The sequence below is a fragment of the Natator depressus genome, chromosome 4, assembly GCF_965152275.1.
Source record: "Natator depressus isolate rNatDep1 chromosome 4, rNatDep2.hap1, whole genome shotgun sequence".
Classification (NCBI taxonomy): Eukaryota; Metazoa; Chordata; order Testudines; family Cheloniidae; genus Natator; species Natator depressus.
Window position 1 is genome coordinate 10,592,166 of NC_134237.1, and position 26,806 is coordinate 10,618,971.

General features: G+C 50.4%; 1 protein-coding gene across 2 annotated transcripts in view; it reads right to left on the minus strand.

Moving 5' to 3' along the window:
* The window catches only part of RBPMS (RNA binding protein, mRNA processing factor), a 142,692-nt gene that overhangs the window by 96,759 nt on the left and 19,127 nt on the right, over positions 1 to 26,806 (minus strand). For both annotated transcript variants that reach the window (XM_074950384.1, XM_074950385.1), the window contains exons 2-4: positions 12,352 to 12,429; positions 2,599 to 2,637; positions 1,050 to 1,112 (exon numbers count right to left, since the gene is read on the minus strand). In XM_074950384.1, coding sequence (XP_074806485.1) covers positions 1,050 to 1,112; positions 2,599 to 2,637; positions 12,352 to 12,429 — 180 coding nt within the window. The remainder of the gene's footprint in view (positions 1 to 1,049; positions 1,113 to 2,598; positions 2,638 to 12,351; positions 12,430 to 26,806) is intronic.

Consider the following 26,806-nt stretch of genomic DNA (forward strand, 5'->3'; position numbering starts at 1 on the left):
CGATTTGGTATATCTCTGTAGCAGCATTGCTACGTCTCTCAGGTGAGCTCCTTGAGTCAGCAGACAAAGTGTACTCCTGAGAACTCTGCGAGTACAAATTCAACTCACGGGGCTTAGTGTTGATTGTAGCCATTTTTTGAAAGAGCTGGACCTTGATCAAACTGCGACATTCCTGGAGTAAATCTGATTCATCTCTCTGAAGTAGGGTGCTCAGACTTTGAGCTTCTGGTTTCAAGGGTCTCCTTGCAAGTTGCCCCCTGATTTGCAGAAAACTGAGAAGATTGCAGAAGCCCTTGTCTTTCTGAGACTGATTCGAGCGTATGCCAATAAAGTGAGGAATGTGGCCAGCAAAGGGAGGCTAGTATAAAAGTGGGAAAGAGAGATGGACACTCAAGAAGTCATGAGGAATGTTCAGTTAGCAGCTGATGAACAGCAGAGCAGGAAACACTTGGGAAAACGGGATATTTACAAACCAGCAGGTGCAGAAGATATACATCCCACGTTGAAGGCATTTAGAGAACTACTGGCAATCATTTGGGGAAAGTCCTGGAGAACTGGGGGAAGTAGAAAAGGACAGGAGAAAAAACGTTGATCTTCTCCAGCACCCAAAACCCATGTGAATCAGTAAATCTAACTAACATCCCTGAGAAAAGAATATAAATCTGTAACACTTCACACCAGAGGAAAATGAAAACATGGGCAATAAGCAGTATGTTTATGAAGAACAAACCTGTGTACAGTCAATCTCTTTGCTATTTTGGATACAGATATAAAATGGAAGAAGAGAATGCAATTAATATCTGCACTCTGCTAAACGTTGGCTACAGCATCTCCGTGCATCGTACAGGAGGAATTCCATGTTTTGTATGCACAACTCAGGAGAAGCTTTCAGAGGTCTTAGCCACTAGTCTGCTATCAAGGTGATATCTCACCCCATGTACGTATAGAAGGTATGCACAGCTGCCGTTCATTCCCTTGCCCATGCTTCCCCCCAGCCCTCCTCCACACACAGCCAAAGGGAACTGTGGCTTATAGCATCAGGTACTTACATTCAGCGCATTCTTAGCAGCTTCTGCTTCTGAGCGACTGTCAAAGCTGACAAACCCTACAGGCTGAGGAGAAAAGAGAAGAGGAGAGGGTCAGGGGATGACTCAGGGAAGGAGCAGCACCCTCACCTCACAGATACAGGGACTCTGCTCACTACCACCCACCAAGGGTACTTGGGACCTGCAGTCCCCAACAGCCATCTCCCTGTTTCAGAGCTGAGAGCCACCCTGCAGATCTCCAGGGGCCATATCTGCTCGGTGGGCTTCACTTTGGCCACTTCTGCTATAAACTCACTGGCTCTGCTGCCCTCCCCTCCTTCCAGTGGAAGGTCTAAGTGTGCAAGGGCTGGGATGAGTGTTGGGAAACATGCGGTGCACTGGGTACCCATAGGCTTAGTACAGCGTACCTGAAACCGCATTGGCTTCCCCAGTTGGCTGCAACTATGTTCTTAAAGTGGAGCCTTCCGGGACCCTCCATCCTTCATCTAGCTCTAGTGTGGACAGACACATACTGGATGGGGACTCCGAGCCCTTAGGCAAGGCCTAGAAGGGCTGTGCTATGACTGAGCAGGAAACCTGTGTTCGGGGGCGACCACAGGACTCCTGCTCTCTTCCAGGTGCTTGGGGGAGAAGATGCGTCTGGAGTCTCCAGGTTACTCCTGCATCCTTTCTCCCTCCGTTTTCCCTCTGGGTAATCCCAGAGGAGCTGTGGCATAGAACTATGTTCTCTGCCCAGAGGATGCTGCTGCTGGGGCTGGTGCTACATGTAGGGGGAAAGAGCTGAAAAACGGGCTGAGCCACAAGGCGGCTCTCCACACCTGGCCAGACGCCAGGCTGAGCGCCCAGCGGCTTTCCCTGTGCCAGGCCGGGCTGAGCAGCTCTCCCCGCGCTGGGCCGGATGCCAGGCTGAGCGCCGAGCGGCTCTCCCTGCGCCAGGCTGGGTGTCGAGCTGAGCAAAACTCTCCCCACACCAGGCAGTTTTCCCCGCATGCAAGGAAAAAAATCCCTTAACCGTGAGGCTCAACTTGAGCTCTTTTCTAGAAGGCTTGATTCCACCTAGGAATGCCAATAAAAGTACAGGTTCTGACTGCCCGGAGCTGCTCGCCCCAGCTGGCCTGCACACCTTCCATTACAGGGTAAAGACGCTGCAATGAAACAGGATGGGGCTGCTTGTCATGCCACTCCCGAGGGTTTTCGATTTGATTCACAGTTCCGCTTGTCCACAGAAAGCGCAGACTCGGCCGCATCTTCACAGAGAGCTCACAGGTCTGGGGCCCTAACGCTGTGCTACCTTCGCGGTACACACCCCATTGGGGGCACTTCATTACCTTGCTGCTCATTCCTAAATTACCTCCCCCCTCACCCCACCCCCCATGAAATACAGGCTTCTGCTCCTTGCATTGAGCAGAGCCAGCGGCTAGCCTGCAGGGAGGGTGGGGGCAAGGGAACATCCTGCACCTGGGTGTGCGGTGAGGCCACTAGGTGTGTTTCTAATCCATTTACAGCTAATGACTGTGACACTGGAGGTTCTGAGCACTGGTCAGGCTTTTACCTGTTTAGAGGTGAGTTTTATAAGAGAGCCTTCATAACCCTGCAAGAAAAGAGAAAAGCATTGTTTAGTCAAGGCACTCACCGGGTCATGGCAAACAGTCAGCACTTGGAGCTAAAATGGGAAAAAGTGTAGGGTTCTGAGTTGTTTTTCACCATTTTACAGGGCATGCTGGCCCTTTAAGGCAGGCTACTGGCCTAGCAGAGTGCCACTAGCGATGCCAGCCTAGAACAGAGCCATATGGAACCATAGGCCACAGCAAGGCCTGCTGGGAAGGGAAGTTATACAGAGGCAGCTTTCTGTACCCTTCAGCCAGGGAGAGGCCAGGGGAATGGGCAGAGAAAGCCAGAGGCTGGGAGATGTGCTCTGGATCTCACCATAGAGGCCTAGGAGGCCAGTTCCAGTGCAGTTCCTGCAGAACCCTGAAGAAAGGTCCTTGGAGTGGGGCGGAGAAGTGGGCATACTTTGGGGACGGATCATAATAATCCTTCCCAGGGTCGGAGCTCTCACGGTGGGGAGGGTGTGATCTCCCCAACAGCTCTATAGGACATGGCACAGAGAACACCCCTTTGCTGGGCATACAGCAGGGGTCAGGCACTAGCCTATGCTACAGCCCTTGGTGTTCCAAAGCAGAGCAAAGGGGCTGTATAGCTCCCCAAAGCAAGGATTCCTCTGGCTCTGCTTCACTCCCCCTGGCCTAGGGGGTGTGTTGGGGGCTGCCTGGAGGAGGGGGTTGTGGCAGAATGTACCCCTGTGTTCACACCCTACACGTGATTGTAATCATCTTTGTACAAAGTACGCCTTGTGAAATATCATTTGAGAACTCATAATTTGCTCACCAATATTGTCTTGGTAAAATGTGTAGCAACATTATATGTGAAGTTATAAGATTCCACTGTATTGTGTTAACACATGTTCCAACTGAGGCTGGCAAATAGGGTCTGTCTCAAACAAAGGGATGAGTGATCTTCTTAATTTGCATTTAAGCAGGGTCATCAAGCAGGGAAGGAAGACAAAGGAAGCTTAAACAAGTGAGAAAAAAGTAGCAGGGAACATCCTTCCATATAGACCTTTTGTCTCCTGGTACCCAGCTGGAAATGTTTTCAAAGAGGGGGACTGAAACTATAAAAAGGAGGGGCAAAGCCCCCGCACGACACCCCCTCTCTCTCCCAGCCCATTGCATTCAAGGCACCTGAAGCAACAAGACAAAGCAAGCATTTGCTGGATTCTGGGGAGAGGGGGTCCTGACCTAAGAAGTTTGGTTAGCAAGACTGCTGAAAGCATGTAGTGAGAAAACATTGCTTTGAATTGAACACAGTTTGTTAAGTTAGGCCAGGTCTACACCACAGACCTCTCGGAGAGGGGGATTAACTATGCAGACAATAGAAGTTCTCCCATCCGGGCAGTAGCATCTTCACTAAAGTGCTACAGTGGCAAGCTGGACCAGTGCAGCTATAGCACTGTACGTGAAGACAATGCCTAAGGGCGTATCTTTATTTTTCTTATAACCATTTCTGACTTTTATGCCTCATTACTTGCACTCAGTTAAAATCTCTTTGTAATTAATAAACTTCTTTTACTGTTTTATCTAATCCACTGTGTTTAAATTGAAGTGTTTGGGAAACTCCATTTAGGGTGACAAATTGTATCCAAATTATTTCTACCAAAGAGATAACGGACTTGATATAAACTTGTACTGTCCAGGAGAGGGCTGGGCAGTATAGGACATACACTTCTGGGGGATATCTAAGACTGGGAGTGTGTTGGGGTCACCCTGCAGTATAACCCAGGCTGGTAAGAGCCAAGGCATGGCTGGCTGGCCCCAGCACACACACAGACAGAGCTGGGAGTGATTTACACGCTGGGGGCTGTTTGTGAGCAGGCCAGGCCGGAGGTTACAGCAGCAGAGCATTGTAAAGGACACCCCAGATCACAGAGCAGAGGTGACACAGACAGTGGCGGATTAGCCACTGGGTCAATGGGGCCTGTGCCCAGGATCCCCGGCCAATTGGGAGCCCCCAGAAAAACGCGCGCCTCCGTGCCCTGACCTGCTCCGTCCACCCGGCCTTCCTGTCGGGGTATGGGTTCAGGGCACAGGGACTTGTCCTACTCTGCCCGCCTGGTGCTCCTGCTGGGGAGTGGGTCGGGGCACAGGGGCTTGTCCCGCTCCACCTGGTGCTCCTGCCGGGGAGCGGGGTTGGGGCACAGGGGCTTGTCCCGCTCCACCTGGTGCTCCTGCCGGGGAACAGGGGCAGGGCGTGGGTGCTTGCCCAGCTCCGCCCGTGGCAGGAGCACCAGGCGGGCGGAGTTGGGAAGCCCCCACACCCCAACCCCGCTCCCCGGCACGAACACTGGGCAGGCAGAGCAGGGAAAGCCCCCGCGCCCCGGCCCCATTTCCCCCGCAGGAGCGTGGGAGGGAGGAGGTGGAGAGGGGGACGGACAACTGCAGATGAAAGGAGTGGGGAGGGGCCCCCCACTTGCTCTGGCCCAGGGCCCCACAAAATCATAATCCACCTCTGGACACAGCTACTCATTAGTCTAGATTGTCCCCTTGTATGTCACAGGGGTGTTGCTTTAAATTATTGCAGGGGCTGAACTGGTGTATAGCCATCTTTGTCCGCCACCTCAGGGCCTGTGCCAAGCACAGCTTCGCCAAGCCCAAAGAGCCTAAGCTATGAGACAGAAGTGCTTACAACTCTTCTAGTTGCAAAAGCTGGAGCCAACTTCCTGCGCCCAATTATTCCTTATACCTGGAAATACGCATTTTGTGTGGGTCTAATTTAAGACCGAAGTTAAATAAGAAACGACAGAAAGCGCGTTAGGATTATCCCAGCATCTGGAATTCCACAGTATTCCATAGTATTGCTAAGTGGATATTTGAAGTGTGATCCTCATGTGGATAATAGGGCCCTGTATTTTAAAAGAGACAATATCCCAGATTCAGTTCTTGCGGGGTTAGGAGAGGGTTAAAGGTGACATGGTCATGCAGTTAAATGTAAATCAGTGCAGCATTTGGACCGCCCATGTAATCAGGGAGACTGAAATAGCTTCTCAATCTTCTGCCAGGAAAAAAATGCGGCAACATCGTCTCTCATCATGTCTATGGGCAATGAATGAAATGATCAATGAAGCAGCCTTTCTTGGGGAAATGGATGATGCAACAGGCAAAATGTGACCTGATAAATTCCATAGCACTGCGGAGCGACAGAGCAGCTCTCATTGTGCCTCCTAACAGAGCTCAGCCCTTCGGGGAGCATTCGGATACGCCCCAGCTCTGCTAAAGACTGACTCATACTTCGTCATTTATTTACATTTCACCACTTTCTTTTCCCACATTCCCAAGGGATTTGATTGTACGCATTCATTATATGCAATGGTTCATCAAATAGATTCTGGTGAGATTCTCAAGAGCCCCTGAATGAGTTAGGAGCGCAAGTTCCGCTGCAAGTCAATGGGTCTTGCACGTCCAGCACCCTGAGGTGCTTTTGAAAATCCAACTCCGTGTGAATAAGTTTTCGCCTGTCACCTCCCCTACAGTGTATGTCTGGTCCCTGAGCAGAGGAGTGCAGCTGTTAGAATCAGGGACCCAGTGAAAGTACTCAGGATTATAAAGCCAAAAGAGGCTTTCTGCAAATAGCGTGCGATATTCACGGACAGTTTGCTATTTCTGTGAACGTTCCTGCCAATCAGCGTGTTTGCTGGCATAGCTGTGAAAGGGGAGCACAGAGGAAGGGCAAACACAGCTGAAGCTCGTTTGTTTAAAAATTCAGTCCAGTGTTTGCAGACATTGTTTTGCGGTATTTCCCCAGCTCAGCAAAGCATATGGGTTCGGATGGGGCTACTGGGTTCCAAAGTCTGGCAAAGTATTTTAATATTATTAACATTGTTATTAATTAGGGGCATTAAAGTAGCACCTAGGAACCCTACTCCTTTGGACCAGGACCCCATTGTGCTAGGTGCTGCACACACACATTAATGGACTTTCCTCAGCTTCACAGTGAAGCTTCAGCCGTTTTGTCTAAAACCATACGCAAATCTGAATATTGAGTTTAAAATGTCAGTAAACAACAAGAGAGGCGTGTTTTTAACACTGTATGGGCTATTTCCTAGTTTAATAAATCACAAACAGGAAACACTAACTCAGAATTTGGGATTCAAGAGAAACTCTCTGTGTCCATGGGTTCCAATATACAATGTGTGTCCTCCGCATTACTTGGAGGAATTTAAGACTCCAGGAGTCTCCCACTTAGGGTGACCAGGTGTCCTGATTTTATAGGGACAGTCCCAATTTTTGGAGCTTTTTCTTACATAGGCACTTATTACCCCTCACCCCCTGTCCCGATTTTTCACACTTGCAGTCTGGTCACCCTACTCCCACTTATCAAAATTCCCTCAGGCAGTGGAAAATGGATGAAGGGCAATTTAAACAGGGATTCACTGGTTATACCATCAGTACAGGAAATGCTGTAAACAACACACACACACACAATTAGTGTGCATAAAAAGATAGAGGGTCTGTCACAAATCTGTCCTTTGCAGAGTGCCCCCTTTAGGAGCTGAGTTGTTACCCCCACGAATGTGGAGGAGGGCTATGTTGTACCCGGCAAACATACATTTTGCGATAACTCATGAACTAGTGACCCACAATTCAGAAAAATGAAAATTAACATGAAAAAGATTTTTTTCTGTATCAAAAAAAAAAAGGTATGTGGGGTACACAAGTACCCCCAAATGTGTTGCACTGTTATTCTCTCTTTTTAGTAGTTCACATTTGCTTCTAGTGAGAGTATCTTATATTGTAATGGCAGTGACAATGGTTGCTGTATACAGGCATCCTAATATAGAAGGTACACCAGGGAGGTTGGTCCCTTCAGATCCAGGCTTGTCAGGTATCCTCCATACAGAGCGGACTGATGCTGGCTCTCTTTTCATAATACTCTTCAGGGGATTTTCTGTCTAGGTATTGTGCTCCAAACAATCCAGACTCAGGAGACTCTTGAGTTGCACGATTCAAGATTGCAAACACATCAGCACAGTATTCTGCTTCTGACCTTATCAAAATGATTTGCAATCCTGAAAGTTACCGTGTGATGACAACATATTATATGATAGTGACTTAGTGCCAGATCACGTTGAGAGTTGCTCTAAAAAAAGGAAGACCTTGTTTCCATTGATTGAAGACAAATTTGATGAACAGACAACGAGGAGCTTGTGGGTCAGCCCTGGTATAAGCCTGGAAGAAATATAGATGGGGATAATTTCTTCAGCTAGCTGAATACTGGTGGAGCTCTACTCAACAAAAATGTGACCTGCGTTAGAACAATCTGATGGAACAAGCCAGACTATACCCAATAAGATGCATCCACATGACAGCAGAGAATAACGGTCATTAGGATTTGGGTTTGCTGAGCCACTCAGCCTGGTTTCCAAGGTTCCAAAGAAGGGCAAGTTGATAATAATGCTGTCGATGATGCATCATGACTAGGTTGTAGAAGGAGACCAAAAAAGAAATAGTTCTCCCACATAATACTCCACTACACGGACACTAAAAGTGGTGCTGCTAACATGGACCATCTTGCAAGAATGCACTCCTACAGGCGCAAGATAAATAAGTGGTCAATGGTTCTTTTCTTCAACATACTTGATGTTGTTGGCATTGCAAATTTCGTTGTTTGGATCAGTGACAATCTTATTTGGCACCACAGTTGACCAAGAAAAAGAAAACACCTTGTTCCTTATCAGTCTAGGAGAAGAACTTGTAGGTGCACGTATAAAGAGAAGAATCTTCTATACCCATCATCTCACCATGCCCATCAAAGCAGCACTCTTGTCCCCTGGCTACCATTGAAAACCAGCCACCACTGGAGCATCTGGCAAACTCGACAGTGGATGCTGCCATACTTGCCCAAGGACTGCTGACCAGAAGAAGTGCAAACAATGTGGAGAACACAGTGACTTTGCATGCACTGACCACTCCACATCAATGCTGATGTGCGAAAACTGCATATAGGCTTATGCTGAAGGGGACTCCTGCTAGTTCTTTCAATTTGCTTGTTAAATAAAGTGTTTTCACCTAAAACACTGAAGGATTGTTCTTGGTTTCTGAATGCCTTTGGGGTACAAATTTCCCCTGTGACACCATTGATGTTACTTTTATCTCAACACTGGATTAAGGTTTAATAAAGGTGGAAAGGAAGAGAACGAAAACCTGAAGGCAGCTTCCATCAGGATACTAGCTTCTCTTAATCCCGAGGGCCTTGGTACCATCGCAGTCCACCCCAGAGTCCACTGGGTCCCCAATGCAAGTCAGTCCCTTTCCCCTTCTAAGCCCAGGGGATTCTTGTCCTACTTTGACAAGGGCAGAGGCACTGCTGGCTGCCAGCCCTCTGTCTGGGTGCTGGGGCGCTCAACAGCCAGTTGCCCCCATCCCAGTGGAGTTCCCTCCTTTTAACTCCTCCTCCAGCCCTGGCTTGGCGGCAGGTGTGGAAGGCTGGGACTTTCCAGCCCAAAGCAGCTCCTTAACCCCTCCCATGCTGGTGCAGGGTTTGATACCCCTTCACAGGGGTCAGTGCAGGCATGGTGTACAGCTCAGATGTAGTCAGTAGCTGCTCCTTCTTATACAAACCATGCATAGAAGGCAAGGATGGGCAGCGGATGGGACTTTCTCACAATTTGGCAGGTTAGTTTCTAAACTCCTCCAACTAGAGTGAGATGGAGTGTTTCCCTATGGGGCCAGGGTGGGTAGACGGAGGGGACTTGGGGTGAATAAAGGTAGTGAAGGGCATTGACTGGCAGCTGGACAGAGGGTAGGTGGGGAAAGGAGTTGTTATAGATCTGGAGTGGAAATAGATTTCTCATTGCATGAAACTTGGCAAGATTTCAAAACATTCCCCCCTTTTGCATGGGGATGAAACAGGGAGAGCCTGAACCCAGAGTGGCCAATAGCCCCTGGTCAGGGCGCTACCCTGAAATGTGGCAAACCCTGGTTCAAATCCCTGCTCTGCCCGATTGGAAGCAGGGACTTGAATCTGGGTTGCCCATATACTAGTTAAGAAGCCTGACCACCGGGCTATTCAAGGGTGGGCTTCTTGACCTCTCCTACTGGAGCTGTTATACAGCATGGTATGGATATTTCATATTCATTGGGCAGAGAGAGAGACACACACTGACTCTACAGGCTAATGGTCAGGCTGCTCACCTGGAATGTGAGAAACACAGGGAATTGACTCTCCATCTACCACATGAGCACCCTAATCATCAGCCTATGGAGCCAATCACGGTCTTGCTTTCTCTGGCCCAATGACCATTTAATTATGCCTCCAGCAGGAGAGATTGAGAGACCTGCCCCAAAATGGCCAACAGCCTGGTGGCCAGCTCACTCACCTGGCATGAGGGAGAATGGCAGAGCGGGACTCACCCTGTATCTCTTACATCCCAGATGAATGCCCACTGGGTTACTGGCTGTTCTGGGGGCTCTTTCACACTCTGGCCAGAAATTCCATCCTGGACCTGAGAAACTTCATGAGCAAAGTTTTGTAAACCCGGTACATTCCTGCTAAAAGTTTTAGTTTCAACAAATCAGCATCTCTGACTAAAAAACGTTCGGACAAAAAAAATTCCTGGCCAGTTCTGGTTGTTACATCCAACATTATACTGGGGCTTTGACAAATTGCTTGATAGCTCTCTGTCTGTCTTGTCTTTTAAACTGTGGGGTTTTGGGGGCAGGGATTGTTCTGTTCTGTCCAGAGCTCAGCACAATGGAGCCACCACCTTGGCTGGGACCACAGGGGCTACCGCAATACAAAGAAATCATCATGGATTTTACAGGGAAGGTTCTCAGATGCCATGGTGATGGGCCACAGGTACTAGATACTCTTGCTCTAGATACTTTTAGCCCACATGTTTCTGTGCTCCATATTATCTCAAAAGCTTATCTCTTTCATCAACAGAGGCTGATCCAATAAAAGATGAACTGTAACAACGTGGCGTCCACCTCTCACAAGCACCCCTTCTGGTCAGGTGTATTTGCAGTCTTTAGACAGTCCCAGCTCTGGCAATTCGGTCGGGTCATACCTCCAGGGCTTCCTCCCTGGAGGCAATGTTTTTTTGCCTCTCTGGAACCTTCGGACCCCAGCTGGGCCATTGAGTAGCTCAGATCCCCTTCTGGGAGGTATATCATTGTCTAATTGTGAGCCACTTCCCCAGTGGCCTATGGGGAGACCCAGGCCTGCCCTCTACTCTGGGTCCCAGCCCAGGGACCCTAAGTATAGCAGTCACGCACCATTGTGTGCCAGCACTGAGCTGTCCATGGTGCTGCAGTTCCCTTTGGCCAGCCAGGAGCACCATCTGCCTTCCTCTGGCTCCAGCAAGGAACTGAGTATGAGCTGCATGGCAGCTCCTTTTTATATTGCCCTCCTGGGCCCTGATTGGCTGCCCTCTGCAGCCACTCTAGGCTGCTTGGAGGACTCCTCTACTTCTCCTTTCCTGGGATTGGTGTGGCAGGATCCTGAGGCTTTCAGCAGGGAGCCTCTGGGCCTACTGCACCCCATCACACTCACCCACCTTGTCTCCTTAATATTATCTAACTATTTTCAGTTTGACCTCCCTGGACCATCTTAAATAATTCCTCTCCCACTGGTGTTTACACCTTACAAGAATGAGTACACACTATACAGAGTTAGCTTTTATCTTTTATTTTAATCAGTCTCTCTAGACCTGTAGTCATTTATTTACTGCCTGAATTATTCCTGCTTCCTGGCATATTTAGTATCATGATACCTAGCACCAAATATAGTAGAGAAATCTTACACCCATAGCTTGCCTTTACGTTAGTACAGTACGATGAGCTCCAAACACCACTCAATCGTGCTACACCACATGCATTACAAGTTCAAATACATGTTGCCCACTTCGATCTCAGGCCAAGATTTAAAAACCCCAGAAATCTGAAGGTAGCCAGACTTTCTAAAGTTCTGAGCGGTGGCCAGTGATGTCAATAGTGGGTGCTGGACGCTCAGCACGTCTGAAAATCAAGTTCCTTAGTTAGATGTCTGAACATCGATTTAGGAGCCCGGCCTTTGAAACTCTTGGCCAGGCTGTGTTTCGTCTGAAAAGCAGAGGATGAACTCTTGTTTTCAGTGTAAAGTAGAGTCTGGTTTGAACTAGGCATCACTGCCACTAACTACCCCATAATAGGCATTTCTGTGGCTCCAAAGAGCTCGGTATCTGAGCGCATCATCGACATTCATGGTTTAGGCTCTCAACATCCCTGTGACATAAGGAAGGAACGATACCCCCATTTTACAGGTGGGGAAATGAGGCACACATTAATGAAGGGCTGATTGTCAGATGTGCCGAGCATCCCCAACTCGAGTCAATGGGATTTGCAGCTCCACAGAACATCAGGCCCCAACCACTGGTCCAATAGCACACAGAGAGTCCATGGCAAGACCTCGAACTGAACCCAGACTTCCTGAGCCCCATCCCACAAGCCCACCTTTGGCCAATTGGTAGTTGTCTAATGAATATGTTAACTAAGACCAAATCTATTCCTGACCCCTGGCTCACATCTTGAGACACCTCTCACCACTCTATACTCAGCCATTCGTCAGTGTTACTCACATCTCTTGCACCCCCTTTTGACACTAGCTATATAATGACGTGGCCACGTTAGTGGAGAAGTGTGTCAGGTACAGCAATACGCTCCTCTGAGGAGTACATGTGTTTTCAGATCCCTGAAGGGCAGACAAACAGTACCTTGAAGGGTCTGAAGAGCAGGTAGAGCTCCCGCGGCTTGATATCGAGGGGAAGACCGCTCACAAAGAGAGTCCGGACCTAGAAATCAACAAAGACAAACATGCAATTGAGATATGCATCCAAAATCTACTGCAGGCTTTGAAATAATCCAGACAATCTGTACGAAGAACCTAATTAAAGCTCGCTTCAGGTGTAAACACAGATGCCTCCTATAGCCTGGTGGGAAAGGAGAGAAATGCACTATTAAAGGTTCTTTTGACCTTTTTCTGAAGAGTTTTAACACTCACATGGTTTGCAGAAGCTCTTTGAAATTTGGCAGGGGACTGTTCCTTGGGTCATGAAGGTGCCTTTTGCTGGCCTCGGGAAATTCTGTCCAGATACGGCTGTTACGAGTGGTTGACGATGGCCATTGCCTGTCTGAGGTTCACATGGTCTAGCTTGTTTTTGGCAGCACATGAAAATCCCTCAGCATTATGAAGACTCCTGGCTGGTGACTCCATAGTTAAGGCGGAGTTTTAAATTGGGCTTGGAATGGGTCATGAATTCCTGGTTTCCCCTAAAAGTAGGTGGCCAATTGGTGTTAAATGCCAGACCGGGTGAGATTTTTATGGTCCTTTCATTTTCTCTACAGTTTGTTTGGTTCCTCTATATAGCAGCACAGATATTGCTTTAAACACATTGTTTCACCACACAGCACTTGGAAGAGAAGTGGGTCCTGAGTAGATCTTGTGCAACAGCTATTTACAAACCAGAATTTGGACTGATGGTCACTTTTAACTATGATTCATGCAAGAACTGAAAATGTATGTACTGTGCACCTAACCTTGATTGAGCACAGCTGGGCACACAGAAACTTGATTGACTGACTGGGGCCAGGTGCATGCAGAACCTTCTCCATCAGGAGCTGGAGACTTTTTCTTTCAGACTTATCCTACAATGGAGAAGTTTTCACCTGCAGCTGCTGAGGGATAAAATCTTCTCCGCCAGCAGCGGCACTTCTCTCCCACTCCCCTAGAGGTGTAGCCCCCTCCTGTCCAACCCCTCTCCAATTCAAGCATTAAAAAAACCTAGGAAGTTAATACACAAAAAATCTGCACCCTTAACTCTGCCCGTAGAGATACCAGCTTTCGATCAGACCTCTTCACTGCCATTCTGTAACACCCCTTTGCCAGGCTACCATCTCCTAGCTACTACACCACCCACCCACAACCCTGTAACGAAATCTGGGAATGGGGTGTGCATGACAAATGGACAACGGGAGGCAGAATCATGGCGACAGGGCGTCTGTGGTGGAGGGTATTTGTGGGAATGGTAAGATGTGTGCTGGTACTATTATGTTTATGATCCATATTACAGCAGAGAGTCTGTACTGTTGGATGGCTTAAATTTCCGTTTCCTCGCTTTTGTGTATTTCAGGCAGGTTTGCTGGGTGTGTGATCTCTCTAACTGGCTCACGATGGCATTTCCTGTGTATTCAGTCCATGCATTGCCCCGTTCAGTGTTCCACACACAGCGGGCAACGGTAGCCAGCACACAAACCCGGATCCTCCTCTTCCACGACAGCTGCTTTCCCCATCACAGCGCTCACTGGCCATGGGGAAGTGCACTGTGCTGGGGACAACGGCCGTATTCCCAAAGGAATTCGGGCACCTCAGAATGCAGACAGCTGCCGAGTGGGACTTTCAATGGCACCTAAGCAGATTAAGGCACCTAACTCACGTGCTTTTGGAAACCCTACTGCTGCTGCTGATGATCCTGTTCCCTGCACAACCCTCAGTGCTGGGCAAGGCCTCCTGGGCTCCCCAAGCTGGGACTAGAAACCCATTCGCTCATATGGCAGATCCAAGTCTCAGCCTGTTAACCACACTGCACTCGGCAAGAGCGGGAAGTGCTCTCGCAGGGAACATGGAAGGGTGCTTGCCAAGCCCTAAGGCTACACATGGGGTGTCTCCAAAGGGCTTGGTTCTCTTCCTCTGCTCCAGCAGCTGTCCCCTAAGGTGCTCAGCCACTACAGGGGTGAGGGCGGTATAAGAATCTCTGTGGAATGGAATAAAACAGGGGTACACCCTGGCTGGGATCTGGCTCCACCTGGCCAGCTAAGAATGCCCCAGGATCTGGGAATTCTCAGTGGATACAGCGCTGGCATAGCTGGCTCCTGTGCCAACTTCCCCTGCCGGCACCCAGCATAGGAGTGGAGTGCTCCTTGTTTCACCAATTTGTAACCCAGTACAGTCCCTTGGGGGCCACAGCTGGCTGTCACAAGTGAAAACAGCCTTTAGGCTGCTATCACTCATGCCCGGACCCAGGATCCTGCACCAAGCAACTCTTGGCATAGAAGAGAGTCTGGGCTATAGAATAATTCCTGAACGTGAACTGGAGCACACGGACAACAGCAAGATGCCCCTTCTGTCATTCATAAGTAGGGCCCTACCAAATTCATGGTCCATTTTGGTCAATTTCACGGTCATAGGATTTTAAAAATGGTTGATTTCATGATTTCAGCTATTTAAATCTGAAATGTCATGGTGTTGTAATTGTAGGGTCCTGACCCAAAAAGCAGTTGTGCGGGGTGGGGAGGGGGGTTGCAAGGTTATTGTAGGGGGGGGTTGTGGTACGGCTGCCCTTACTTCTGTGCTGTTTCTGGCGGCGGCCCTGCCTTCAGAGCTGGGCAGCTGGAGAGAGGCGGCTGCTGGCCGGGAGCCCAGCTCTGAAGGCAGAGCCTCCGCCAGCAGCAGTGCAGAAGTAAGGTTTGCATGGTACGGTATTGCCACCCTTACCTCCGCATGGCTGCCTGCAGAGCTGGGCCCTCAGTCAGCAGTCGCCGCTCTCCGGCCGCCCAGCTCTGAAGGCAGCAGCGCAGAAGTACGGGCGGCCTGGTACGGTATTGCCATCCTTACCTCTGTGCTGCTGCTGGCAGGGCACCGCCTTCAGAGCGGGGCACCTGGCCAACAGCCGCTGCTCTCTGGCCGCCCGGCTGAGAAGGCAGCGTAGAAGTAATGGTGCCAATACCGCGACCCCCCTGCAACTCCCTTTTGGGTCAGGACCCCCAATTTGAGAAACACTGGTTTCCCCCGTGAAATCTGTATAGTATAGGGTAAAAGCACTCAAAAGACCAGATTTCACAGGGGGAGACTAGATTTCGCTGTCTGTGATGCGTTTTTCATGGCCGTGAATTTGGTAGGGTCCTATTCATAAGCTAGCTGCACCGTAGCTACTGTGATTCGTGTGAGTTATTCACTGAAAACTCCGTACTGCTAAAAATCCTCTTCTGAAGAGGGGCTACTCTACAGAGTGCAGCCTTCCATTTCAGGCTAGCTTCTTCCCATGCTGCCTGCAAAACAAGATGTGCCGGAGAATCTACAAGGAGAACCACTGTTCTGAAAACAATGCCCGCTGGCTCTTTGAAGCTTAGCCCCTGAACAAGTTAATTTTAGTTCACGTCCACAGTGTCCACACAGGGGAGACACAGAGCAGCACTTTGGAGCACACTGCTATTCACATCTCCATAGTCTGAACTGCGGGGCAGTGTAGACATGCCCTGCGAAAGGCAAACCAAAACCACTTCGTGCTCCAAGAATGTGGAAGGGATCATGGTCAGTTTCAATGTTTTGAATGTGACTGGTTTAAAAACCTCATTTCTCTGATAGAGCAGCACCCTTTAAATCGCACATCCTGATTTACTACGATTTCCTTTTAAAAATGTTCCCAGGGTTTTTCTGCACCGCTGTTTATGCTTAGAAAGGCCTGAGAGCAGGGACACAGCCTTAGCCAGGGTGCCCCCTCGTAAAGAAGAGGACAGCTCGAATGAATCTTGCTTCCAGAATACACTACTAATTAGGAAATTAGAACCTACCCAATGAACCCTTCGGAAGTCTTCAGCTCTCATCAACACAGCAAATCAGACTGTTAGTAGATCATATTACTCTAAAATAATGCCCTGACAGTGATCTGCCTAAATCATCACTTCTGTGGACAGGATCACACCATGTTATATATAACCTCATTACCATCCTGGAGAGATTAGGTGCACGTGGTCTCCCTGGCAGTGCAATTGGGTAAATAAGCTGAAAGCCCACTTTTTGTTCTCACAATGGGATGTGATAGTCGCCAAATCCTCTCCTTAGCCTGACTGTTAGTCAGGCTACGTCTACACTTAAACCACTGCAGCTGCACGTTGTAAGCACTTCAGTATAGACACTACCTACACTGATGGGAGGTGGGAGGTAATGCACCTCCCCGAAAGGTGGCACATAGGTGGATGGAGAATTCCGCCATCGACCTAGCGCTGTCTACACCAGGAGTTGGGTTGGCATCGCTACATCTCTCAGGGGTGTAATTGCTATGCAGGTGTAAGTTCCCAGTGTAGACCAGCCCTTGGCAAATGTGGTAAGGTCCTTGTCTTTAATTCAAGGTACATCCTGACATTTAATCATGGAAAGATGCATTTTCAGCTATACGTTTCTTTCTTCTCTAGGTGGGGAATCTCCTCATAATCTGCTTCCTTACTGAGGAGTATCTTGCATCTTCCTTGAAGTCATATCTCAAATGTCTGTGTGAAACACTCCTCTCTGAGGCTAGTTTGAAAGACATGAAATGCTTGTTCAGAAGACCCACTCTTCCCCAAACCTGAATTCACTCACTCCCCCTGCAGCACTCCAAAGAGATTTACTATCAGTGCCTTTCCTTCAGGCCAGGGACACACTCGAATACACACTCAGAGGATGGAAAAGCCAATAGGGACAGTCAGAAGAGGGGGAATTGCACTTGAGATGCCCGCCTTTTAAAGGGGAACCTTTGGTCTTTACATTCTCCTGGTCAAACAGGACAGGGCTATACTACAACAGACTTCCCCGCCAGTCAGTCCACTGGAGTCAATAGGTCAAATCCACAAATGATGTCAATCAGCTGGAGTTCCACTGATGCCTGGGCCGATTTACTCCAGCGGAGGGTCTGGCCCATGAGTCACAAGTCCATATACCGATCTGCGGGCTGTTACAATGTTGCTCCCAAGAGATCTTTCAGCCCTTACTCCTCCTTGCCCATAGGCCACGGCCCACGAGTCTGCCTGTAGAAACACATCTGCCTTACCACTCAGTCGCTGGCATGTCGCGGTGGAAGCTGGAACAGGAATGTGACAAACTCCCCCAGCTGTTTGCCAGCACTTAAAATAGCCCCATGTTTACATTTCCACAGGGAGGCTGGTAGCCTTACCGAGAATATCTTGCAGGGAGAGACGGTGAGACTGGGTGGGGAGACTGACTCAGAGGCCTTGCCGCTGGGATTGGGAAAGAGTGTCAGAGGGTGACCGGCCTTGAAATGCACACGCACCCCACCAGTCTGTTGTCAGTTTCACCAGCTCCCCTGGACAGAGGCTCCTTCCTGCAGCAACTCTGCAGGGGTCACAGAGACAGGGGACCAAATGCACGTAACCAGCAAGGATCCCCAGACATGCCCTGGCACAGGGACGTTTCCAGTTTCCAGGGACACATGGCTGCTGTGCACAAGAGGAGGATCAGAGTTCATCTCAGCTGTGTGACCCATGGCAGCTTGCCAAAGAAAGTTCTATCCAGCCTGAAAAGTACCGCAAAAGTTTTTAGATCCCTGTGTTATTGCTCGATGAAGGGGAGGGTCAGCACTGAGGCAAGCTGACCTCAACACAAGGAAACCGTTGCTCTCTCTGCAAGCGTATTCTGTGTGGAAACAAGATTCAGGCTTCTCCATTCATGTGCAAGCCAAGCATCAGCAAACTCCACCCCCAGTAAAAATCTTACTCCACCCCACCTGTGAATCTGAGGTGGACTATCTGAGCAGCAGCAGGGTATCTATAAACTGAGGAGGGAACAGGGAATGATGAAGGAACATACAAGTTATCTCACAAAGATGTGGCTTTTTAATCAACTTCCAGCCGGGGGACTAGGTGAGCATGTTCTGTTCTCTGCTACTGCCAGATATGAAAGGTCACAGTGATGCCCGCCCCTCATCGGCTTCTCCAGCAATTTAGCGCCACACCACTGTGGAATTGATTGGCCTCTCCCATGCCTGTCCACCCAGTAAACACCAAATCCCAGTTAGTATTTCCTTGACGACTGAAACTTAGGGGTAAGGAACTGAAACCATCCCAGCCTGTCAAGCCTGTGTGTCTGTCTGACTGCGCACAAACATCAGTGTGTCCTGACAGACAACAGGAAAGCCAGACAGGTAAAGAGGCTAGGGAGGGATCTCTTTCTCTCTGAGCACCTTGCCGTATTTAATGTGTTTATCCCAGAGATAGGCAAACTATGGCCCGCGGGCCACATCTGGGCCCCGGGAACATCCTGCCCGGCCCTTGAGCTCCCGACCGGGAAGGCGAGCTCCCAGCCCCTCCCTTGTCCTGCAGACTCAGCTCACCGTGCTGCCGGTGCTCTGAGCAGTGGGGCTGCGAGCTCCTGCCAGGCAGTGCGGGCATGGCTGGCTCCGGCTGGGCCGCGTGTGGCTGCCAGTCCTGGTGCTCTGAGCGGCATGGTAAGTGGGTGGGGAGCGGGGGGGTTGGATAAGGGGCAGGGGGTTCCGGGGGGCAGTCAGGGGACAGGGGGTGGTACGATGGGGCAGCGGTTCTGCGGGGGCGCAGTCAGGGGATGGGGAACAGGGGGGATTGGATAGGCGTGGGAATCCCGGGGGGCCTGTCAGGGGTTGGAGGTGTGGATAGGGGGTGGGGCAGTCAGGGGACAAGGAGCAGCTGGGGGTTGGATAGGGGGTGCGGTCCCAGGGGGGCAGTTAGGAATGGAGGGTCCCGGGCGGGGGCGGTCAGGGGACAAGGAGTAGGGGGAGTTGGATGGGTCGGGGGTTCTGAGGGGGGCGGTCACAGGGCAGGAAGTGGGAGGGGGCAGATAGGGGGCAGGGGCCAGACTGTTTGGGGAGGCACAGCCTTCCCTACCTGGCCCTCCATACAGTTTCAGAACCCCGATGTGGCCCTCGGGCCAAAAAGTTTGCCCACCCCTGGTTTATTCTCACACACCCGTCAGGCAGGGCTGACCTGTTATCCCCATGGCATAGATGGGATCTGAGGCACAGGGGGATGAAGGCCCAGATCCACAAAGGCTCCTAACTGTCACTGATTTCAGTGGAAGTCAGGAGCCTACAGACCTTAGCGGAAGCGGGCCAAGGTGACACAGGGAGTCAGCAGAGGGCTGCACTGGCGTGAAGGCTGCCTAGGGTGGAGGAGAGGAATGTCTGCTTTTAGTGAAATGCTCAGCCAGCCCAGCCCCCATCCAAGCTCGTGTGCTCAGATGCCCATAAAACTGCCAAGTCAGGACAATTTCTCTTCTTTACATTTGCTTCTTCCCATGCAGATAACCGATATCTATCAAAATCTCTGGCTAGTTCTGGAGTGTGAGCAGACCTGGTTTGTGTGACAAATAACCCCTGGCTGACCTACAGGCAGACAGCTATTAAACGGTGACGGGTATCCTGGTCTGGCTATTCAACACTGGCCTGGTGCACACAGCTCTTGTGTTAACGGTGGGGATAATGCTTGGGGTAGCTCATTTGATATCTGTCAGTGAGACATGACAGTGCACAATCCAGGTCTATTAGCCCATCGAGGAAAGACCTGAGAGACCCAGAGCAAGTCCACGGGTTCTGGTGAAACCTGGAAGAGACAAGCCAGGCACAGGACAGACACGCAGGGCTGCTGCCCTCTGTGCCAGCATGACAGACAGACACAGGGAATCTTTCTGCCTGTGCTTTACGGCATTCTCCACTTTTTAGTCCTTTAATGGGCTTTTATCAGAGTCATAAAACTGCCTTTAATCAGGAAGCTTCATACAAGCGCACACAGAAGGTGCCACAGCAAGCCCGGGCTGATGCAAACTGAGGTCTTTGCTTTTGTACACCAGGGGGATGATTCTCAAAACCAGGTGCCTACGTTTCTGTTTAGGTACCTAAATCATGTGGCCTCACTTTTCAAAGCGCTGAGCTCCCAACGGCTCGAATGGGGTAAAATGCAGGTTTCTAGCCCACAAATTGTTTTTGAGGCTCTTTTCAGAACCCTCTCCAAGTTTTCACCGTCTGCATCAGAGGGCAGACACCAGAACTGGACCCAGACTCCAGTAATGGTCTAACCAACCGCTGTATGCTATGGTAATGCCACCTCATTTCCTCTGCTTTTACGTCAGTCATCTCCCTTCCAGATGTGCCAAGCTCCGACTGAAGCCAATGGGAACTGCTGGTTTCTAAGTTCTTTTCACAATCGGGCCACTGACTTCAGAGTTAGGCTCTTATTTTGGAACTTCTCGGCCTCCAGTTGCAGTTTGAGCCAGGAAATGCCCAAGTTAAGGTTGCCCATGCTTCTTCACACCCGAGACACTGACTTTGGGCTTGTCCACATGGAGACATGGTGCATGGCAAGCCAAGGTGTCCATCTTCGGCACCTCCAGCCTGCCACATACTCCCTGTCCGCGTGGAGCCTGCTGCCACGTACTCACAGTTCCCTGGCCTGCACGGACCTACTGCTGCTTGAAATGCAAGTACAGCCATGTGCACCACCGCACTGTCGGCACGCACTAGCAGGGTCCACATAGACGCTTAGTGCTCTGCAGAGTTACACTCCAGCTTTCCACACCCGAAGTCTCCATGCAGACTCTCCCAGACAGGGCGCCAGTAGCTGGAAAGAGCAGGGCATGGCCACGGGTGACTAGCAGCAGTCACGAGGAAGGGGGACGCCCTACCTCATTCACGACAGAAACTAGCGGGCATGACAGAGCGAGCAGTGAGCATTAAAGTGCATGGGGAATGAGCTGGGCGAGGAGAAGCAAGTGGGGAATGGCAGAGTTAAGCTGATTTTGGCTTTTACAGTATCCAACTAATGTGAGAAAGAGAGCAAAGCACTGAGAGGTTTATGAGTCCAAGCCATCACCCTGAACTGCCCCTTGGAGCAACCACAGGCTCTCAGGCCTTGGCTGTGTGCAGAATGGAAACATCACATCTAGTGTGGACAAGCCACTGGGGGAATCCTGTCCCCTCGGAAGCTGATGGGAGCTTTGCCAGTTTTATCACAGGGGTCCAGATCCCATCCAGGATGCCCAGGGCCAATGTTGGACTTTGGAGGGATGTCTTCAGGTGACAAGGTGGAGCCACCTACCACATTTCACCTATGATCTCAACCAGGTCCAGGGTGAACACCCAGGATCCAAACCCAGTCAGTCCCCACTTGCCCACTGCAGCACTTCCTGCAGGGCCTTGAGCATATTTGTTGTCTTGTGAAATTATCTCCAGTGCGGCGGGGAACCATCCATACCCTGGGACCTATCGCTGAGGGAAACTCATTCCTTCCACAGACAGGCCTCGCCGGATTCCTTTTTTAATCACTCCTACCTCAGTGACCCCAAAATGAAGTCATCAGGAACTAAGTCAAAGGAGCAAGACTGAGTCCTTTGTCCCCTGACATTACTGCTGCTCAGGAATGCTGGGCTTCACCTCACGCCCTATTAGTCCTCATTGGCTCGGCTGGACCCGGCCTGCTCCTCCGTCCTTTGATGTCGAATGGTTTCAACTTGCAGCGCACAAACAAGAGAGACTCCAGTTAATATTAGACCCAGATCTTCCCCGCAATCAGCAGCCAGAGTTACTGACCCTTGACGATCCCTTCCCCTTGTAATTACAATTGTACTGCCAGCCAGAGCCCACAGCACTTCACCCCATCCTCCAGCTCTGTAATATGTAAGCTAGCTCTGTCATTAATAACCTAACTCAGAGACATCGGCTCCGCTCAGAGATTTGTTCTGATGCTTTGTAACAAGGTCATTTAGGCCTAACCACCCCCCAGCCCAAGGTACTGGTGCTACAATTTATCTCACACTGTGCATTACACGGGTTACAGAATAACTGATACAGAGCCGAGCAACAGGATAAGAACAGCTGTATTAGGTCAGACCAAAGGTCCATCTAGCCCGGTTTCCTCTCTTCCAACAGTGGCCAGTGACAGGTGCCCCAGAGGGAATGAACAGAACAGGTCATCATCAAGTGATCCATCCCTTGTCGCCCATTCCCAGCTTCTGGCAAACAGAGGTTAGGGACAGCATCCCTGACCATCCTGGCTAATAGCCATTGATGGACCGATCCTCCAAGAATGTATCTAGTTCCTTTTTGAACCCTGTTATAGTCTTGGCCTTCACAACATCCTCTGGCAAGGAGTTCCACAGGTTGACTGTGTGTTGTGTGAAGAAATACTTCCTTTTGTTTGTTTTAAACCTGCTGCCTATTAATTTCATTTGGTGAGCCCTGGTTCTTGTGTTATGAGAAGGAGTAAATAACACTTCCTTATCTACTTTCTCCACATCAGTCATGATTTTATTGACCTCTATCATGTCCCCCGTTAGTCGTCTCTTTTCCAAGCGGAAAATCCCAGTCTTATTAATCTTCCTCATAGATGCCACAAACACAGGAGACCCAGCCCCTTAGGGAATCATCACTGGGCCAGACAGCCCCCAGTGCTGGAGCTGAGCCGAGCACAGAGGCGTGTAGCCACTTGGCACCTCCCCAATCTCTGGCCTTTCGCACCTGAAGCAGGCTAGGGCAGCCTTTGCCAGGGAAGTCCCTATACCAAGGGAATTCCTTGGCAGACAGATTCAGCTGGTTTAGGGCCCCTTTCTGCGAGTATGAAGGGGCCTTATGGTGAGCATGAGCTGGGCCATTCTCAGGCTGGAGCGAAGGCGATGGAATCCTGGCTTGGAGAATCGAGGCTTTCCCGACTGGTGTGGGCTACGCTCCTGCCTCGGATGTTAGGGCCAGATTCTGCCACCCTCCCTCACTCTGAGCAGCACCTTTCTCAGACAGGGGGCAGAACTGGGCCCTTCCTGGGCCTCTCTTCTGGATCCCCGCCCCAACTCTGTGGGTGCTCGCCCTGGGGTTGAGAGCAGCCCAACCAGCATGCCCAGGGCTGGAGGACAGCGGCAGGTGCAGCCTGAGAGGCGGATGTTAGTCTGATAACTGGCAGCGCTGCCCAAGAGGGGAGACGCGTGGTTCTAGACACCATGCCGCTGGCTTTTTCACTGCAGCTACCAACTCTGCTGGCTATTGATACAAGCATCCAGTAACCTCATCACCTCACTCTGCTACTTCCCTTCCAAAGAGACCCCTGCTGTGTGTCCTCTTTGCAGCGGGAACCGGAGAGCGGAGATGCCCTCCCGGGGCAGGGCTGGGCTGGCCCATTCCCACACAGAAAGGATTTGGGCAAGGAATGCAGCAGCTTTGGGAGGCGGTACGGGAAACGTTCGAGTGAGTGTTGGCAGCCCCTTGAACAAGGAAGAGTTCCAAAGTAGAGTGTGTGGGTTGAGAGTCGACAATGAAATTAATTTGAATTTTATCTTTGTTCCAAGCTTATTTTCATTTCTTATTCCTTTCTTTCTGGATAACTACCCAGCGTATTGGGACAGAAGATTAATGGCTTCAATAAAATGCAACAAGACTTTCAGTTTGTTCCAGGAAATCAAGAAAAACAAAACTAACCGGTACAGAAAACATTTCTGGCCCTCTAGCCTGCCATCACTTACACAACCGTTCAGTCGTTCCAGAATAATTAGGGAGGCCTCATTAAACAGCTCCATCATTATTGGGCAGTTGAGATTTTCAGTTAAAGCAGAGTTTAAAACCCTTTATTGTTATTCACATGTTTATTAAGTGAATTTGCACCACTTAGGCTCAGGGTACAGATTTTGCTCCCTTTGAAGTTGCAAGCAAGTGCAGTCTGTATTTAGGAGTCTGAAGGAGTTGAAATGACTCCTTTGGGGAATGTTACACCTTGTGTCAGATGCCCCTTTCTACCCTGCTAATCTGCAAATGGTTTTAACACTTGAAACTTGATGTGGCTGTAGCCATAAATAAAGTGCACACAGAGGCTAGGTAAAAACACGGAATGCAGCACAGCAAGCCCCAAACATTTTAAATCAGGCGTCAGGCCCCAGAATCATGGGGTTGTTAACCCAATCATGAGATTTTTAAAAATAACAAATGTTGATTCTTTGTAGCTGCTTTCTGGGTTCTGAGTGTTTAGGGAGTCGCATTTGAGTCATGTTTTCAAGCTTTTCTCACAAGGCCTGGCAGAAATTTTTCTCTGAAATGAAAGTTGAGATTCTCACCAAATCCCAAGGCTCCAGAAGCTGGGGTTTGAGAGATGCACCCAAAATCCCAAGACTTGCAATAAAATCACACAGCAAGGCTATTAGCCTTCTTGTCATCACCAGTCTATTCATGCCAAGGAAGCAAATAGATAGAAAATTGTCTAGCAACTGTTGCCATCTCCAATTAAACAAATTGTCCCACCCCCTCCAGGAGCCAATGTGAGCTTTTTTCCCCTGCTGCTGGGCCCTGCCTGGGAGCTGAGTGGCAGAAGGGAAGAGAGGGCAACTGTGTCAGCAGAGGGATCCTATTGGGATCCAGGAAGTGGGTGGACGGAAGCCCGCCCACTGCTAAAGGATCCCCCCCCCATTAGCGGCACCGCCCGACGGGTGGGAAGAGTCAGCAAACTGGCTCTTAAGCCCAGCAGCAGCTCGGTGGTTGCTCAAAGCATTTGCCCATGGCTGCGATTGCTCCTGTGCCTGCTTGTTCCCAACCCTGCCCCGGCCTTGGACCCAGCCTGCCTCACTCTGACCCTGAGCTCCGAATCCTCACTTCTGACTTCGGCTCTGACCTTTGGCTCTGGCAGCTGGCCTCTGCCCTGATTCCTGGCCACGGACTCCTGCTCCAACCACTAGGCACGGCTGCCCACGTCCTGCTCTCTGACACATGCAAAGGGCAACGCCAAAGCCGGCAGGCCCTCGGGTAGCACAGCACTGCCTCTGTTATCGCAGAAGGATGTCCGTACGGTAACGTGGCCCTGGCTTCTGGCTGCTAAACAGGGAGTTCCCGGGCCAGATTTTCAGAAGGGCCCAGCCCCCACATTCTGCCACCAACTTCCCCAGAAGCTCAGCTGGCACCTACCTAGAGCGGCTGGTTGTCAGAAGTGTGGGCACCCGGGGTCTCATGTTGAGAACAAAGGGGGATTCCCCCCTCCCATAGCACTGAGTGCCCTAGTTGCTGCTAAGGTCTGTCGACTCTGGCCTGGCCGGCCTGCAGCACATCCAGACAAGCAAGACATCGGTGGCTGCTGAGATCTTTACAGAAGTTCATCAGGGGACATCTGGACAAAGCCCCGGGAAAGATGGCTAGCTCGCCGAGAAGCTGGCGTGCTGTAATCTCATCTATAATCTCCCTGGCCCGGGGCCAGAAATGTTGTGGGAGATGTCAAAATCACCATAAAAGGAGAAAGAGCCAATCCCAATGGGTCTCTGTCAGCATTTACGTGGGATGTTAGTCTGCAAGGGTCATATACATGCCCGTAGCGCAGTTTAACGTGATTCTCGTTCACTTGCCACGAGAGCCATAGCTTTATCTGCATTTACACCCGTCCGATACCCAGCGCTGAACGCAGGTTCATGCGTGTCCAAAGCAGCAGCTGTAATGACCTGCACATCCATCGGAACGAGCACGATGCACGCAGGCTCTCGGGCTGAAAAGCAGATGGCCTGGTTCAGGGCAAAGCTGTCCCAGCCATAGCAGACTGGTATCTGTCGCAGAGGGACTTCGGACTCAGTGCACCCATGCCCCTTCCAAAGACGCTGCCCCTGGAGGAGGCTCACACAGGACTACAGGGCAGCAGCCCTCTCCCGCGGCGACTCCTGAAGGGGGAAGGATAATCTGCACAAAGGGGCATAGGGGAGGGCTGTTTCCATGTCTGAGCATATACATCTGGCTCCATGCCCTGCCCACTGTGTGTTGTCAGGGGCTGGAGGAGAGCGAGCTTTATCTCGTGTGCTGTGAGGCCAGGAATACATGCAAGGGCCGCACGGCAAGCGAGCCAGCAGACTGGACTTTGCAGGCCTGCACCCTAGTGCCCCAGCCTCATGAACCCCAGCCCTCTTTCTCCAGGTCCGCTCTGCACGCTGGGTGAAGGGGCACAGCACCTGGGCAACATTTGGACCCCCCCAGCTGAATGGAATAAAACAATCCAGCAGGCATTTGAAATGCCATGTAGCATTCCAGTGACCTGGGCAAGGCCGGACTGCCTGGGAGCTGCCCTTGTTAGAATTACTGGTGCCCCAGTCACGGCCCATCCTAGGAGCCACGGTGTCAGGAAGTGGATGGGGGTGGAGAACATTCAGCTCCTTTTGGCTGCTATTAGAAATCGGAGTTGGACAGTTGTTAAAAGGTAAATTTACAAAAGAAATAATTTTTTTCACCCAAAATATTGAAAAAGCAGCGTATCGTGTACAAGAACTTTGACTCCCCCCCCGGCTTTCTAATTGGCCCTGAATTCTTTCATTCCTCATCTACCCAGGAGATAGGCCAGCTGCTTCCTGTTTGATAGATCACTATTTCTCTCTCTCTTTTTTTAAATCAATTAATAATACAAACCAGCACTTATTCACTCATCCTGGGTGCT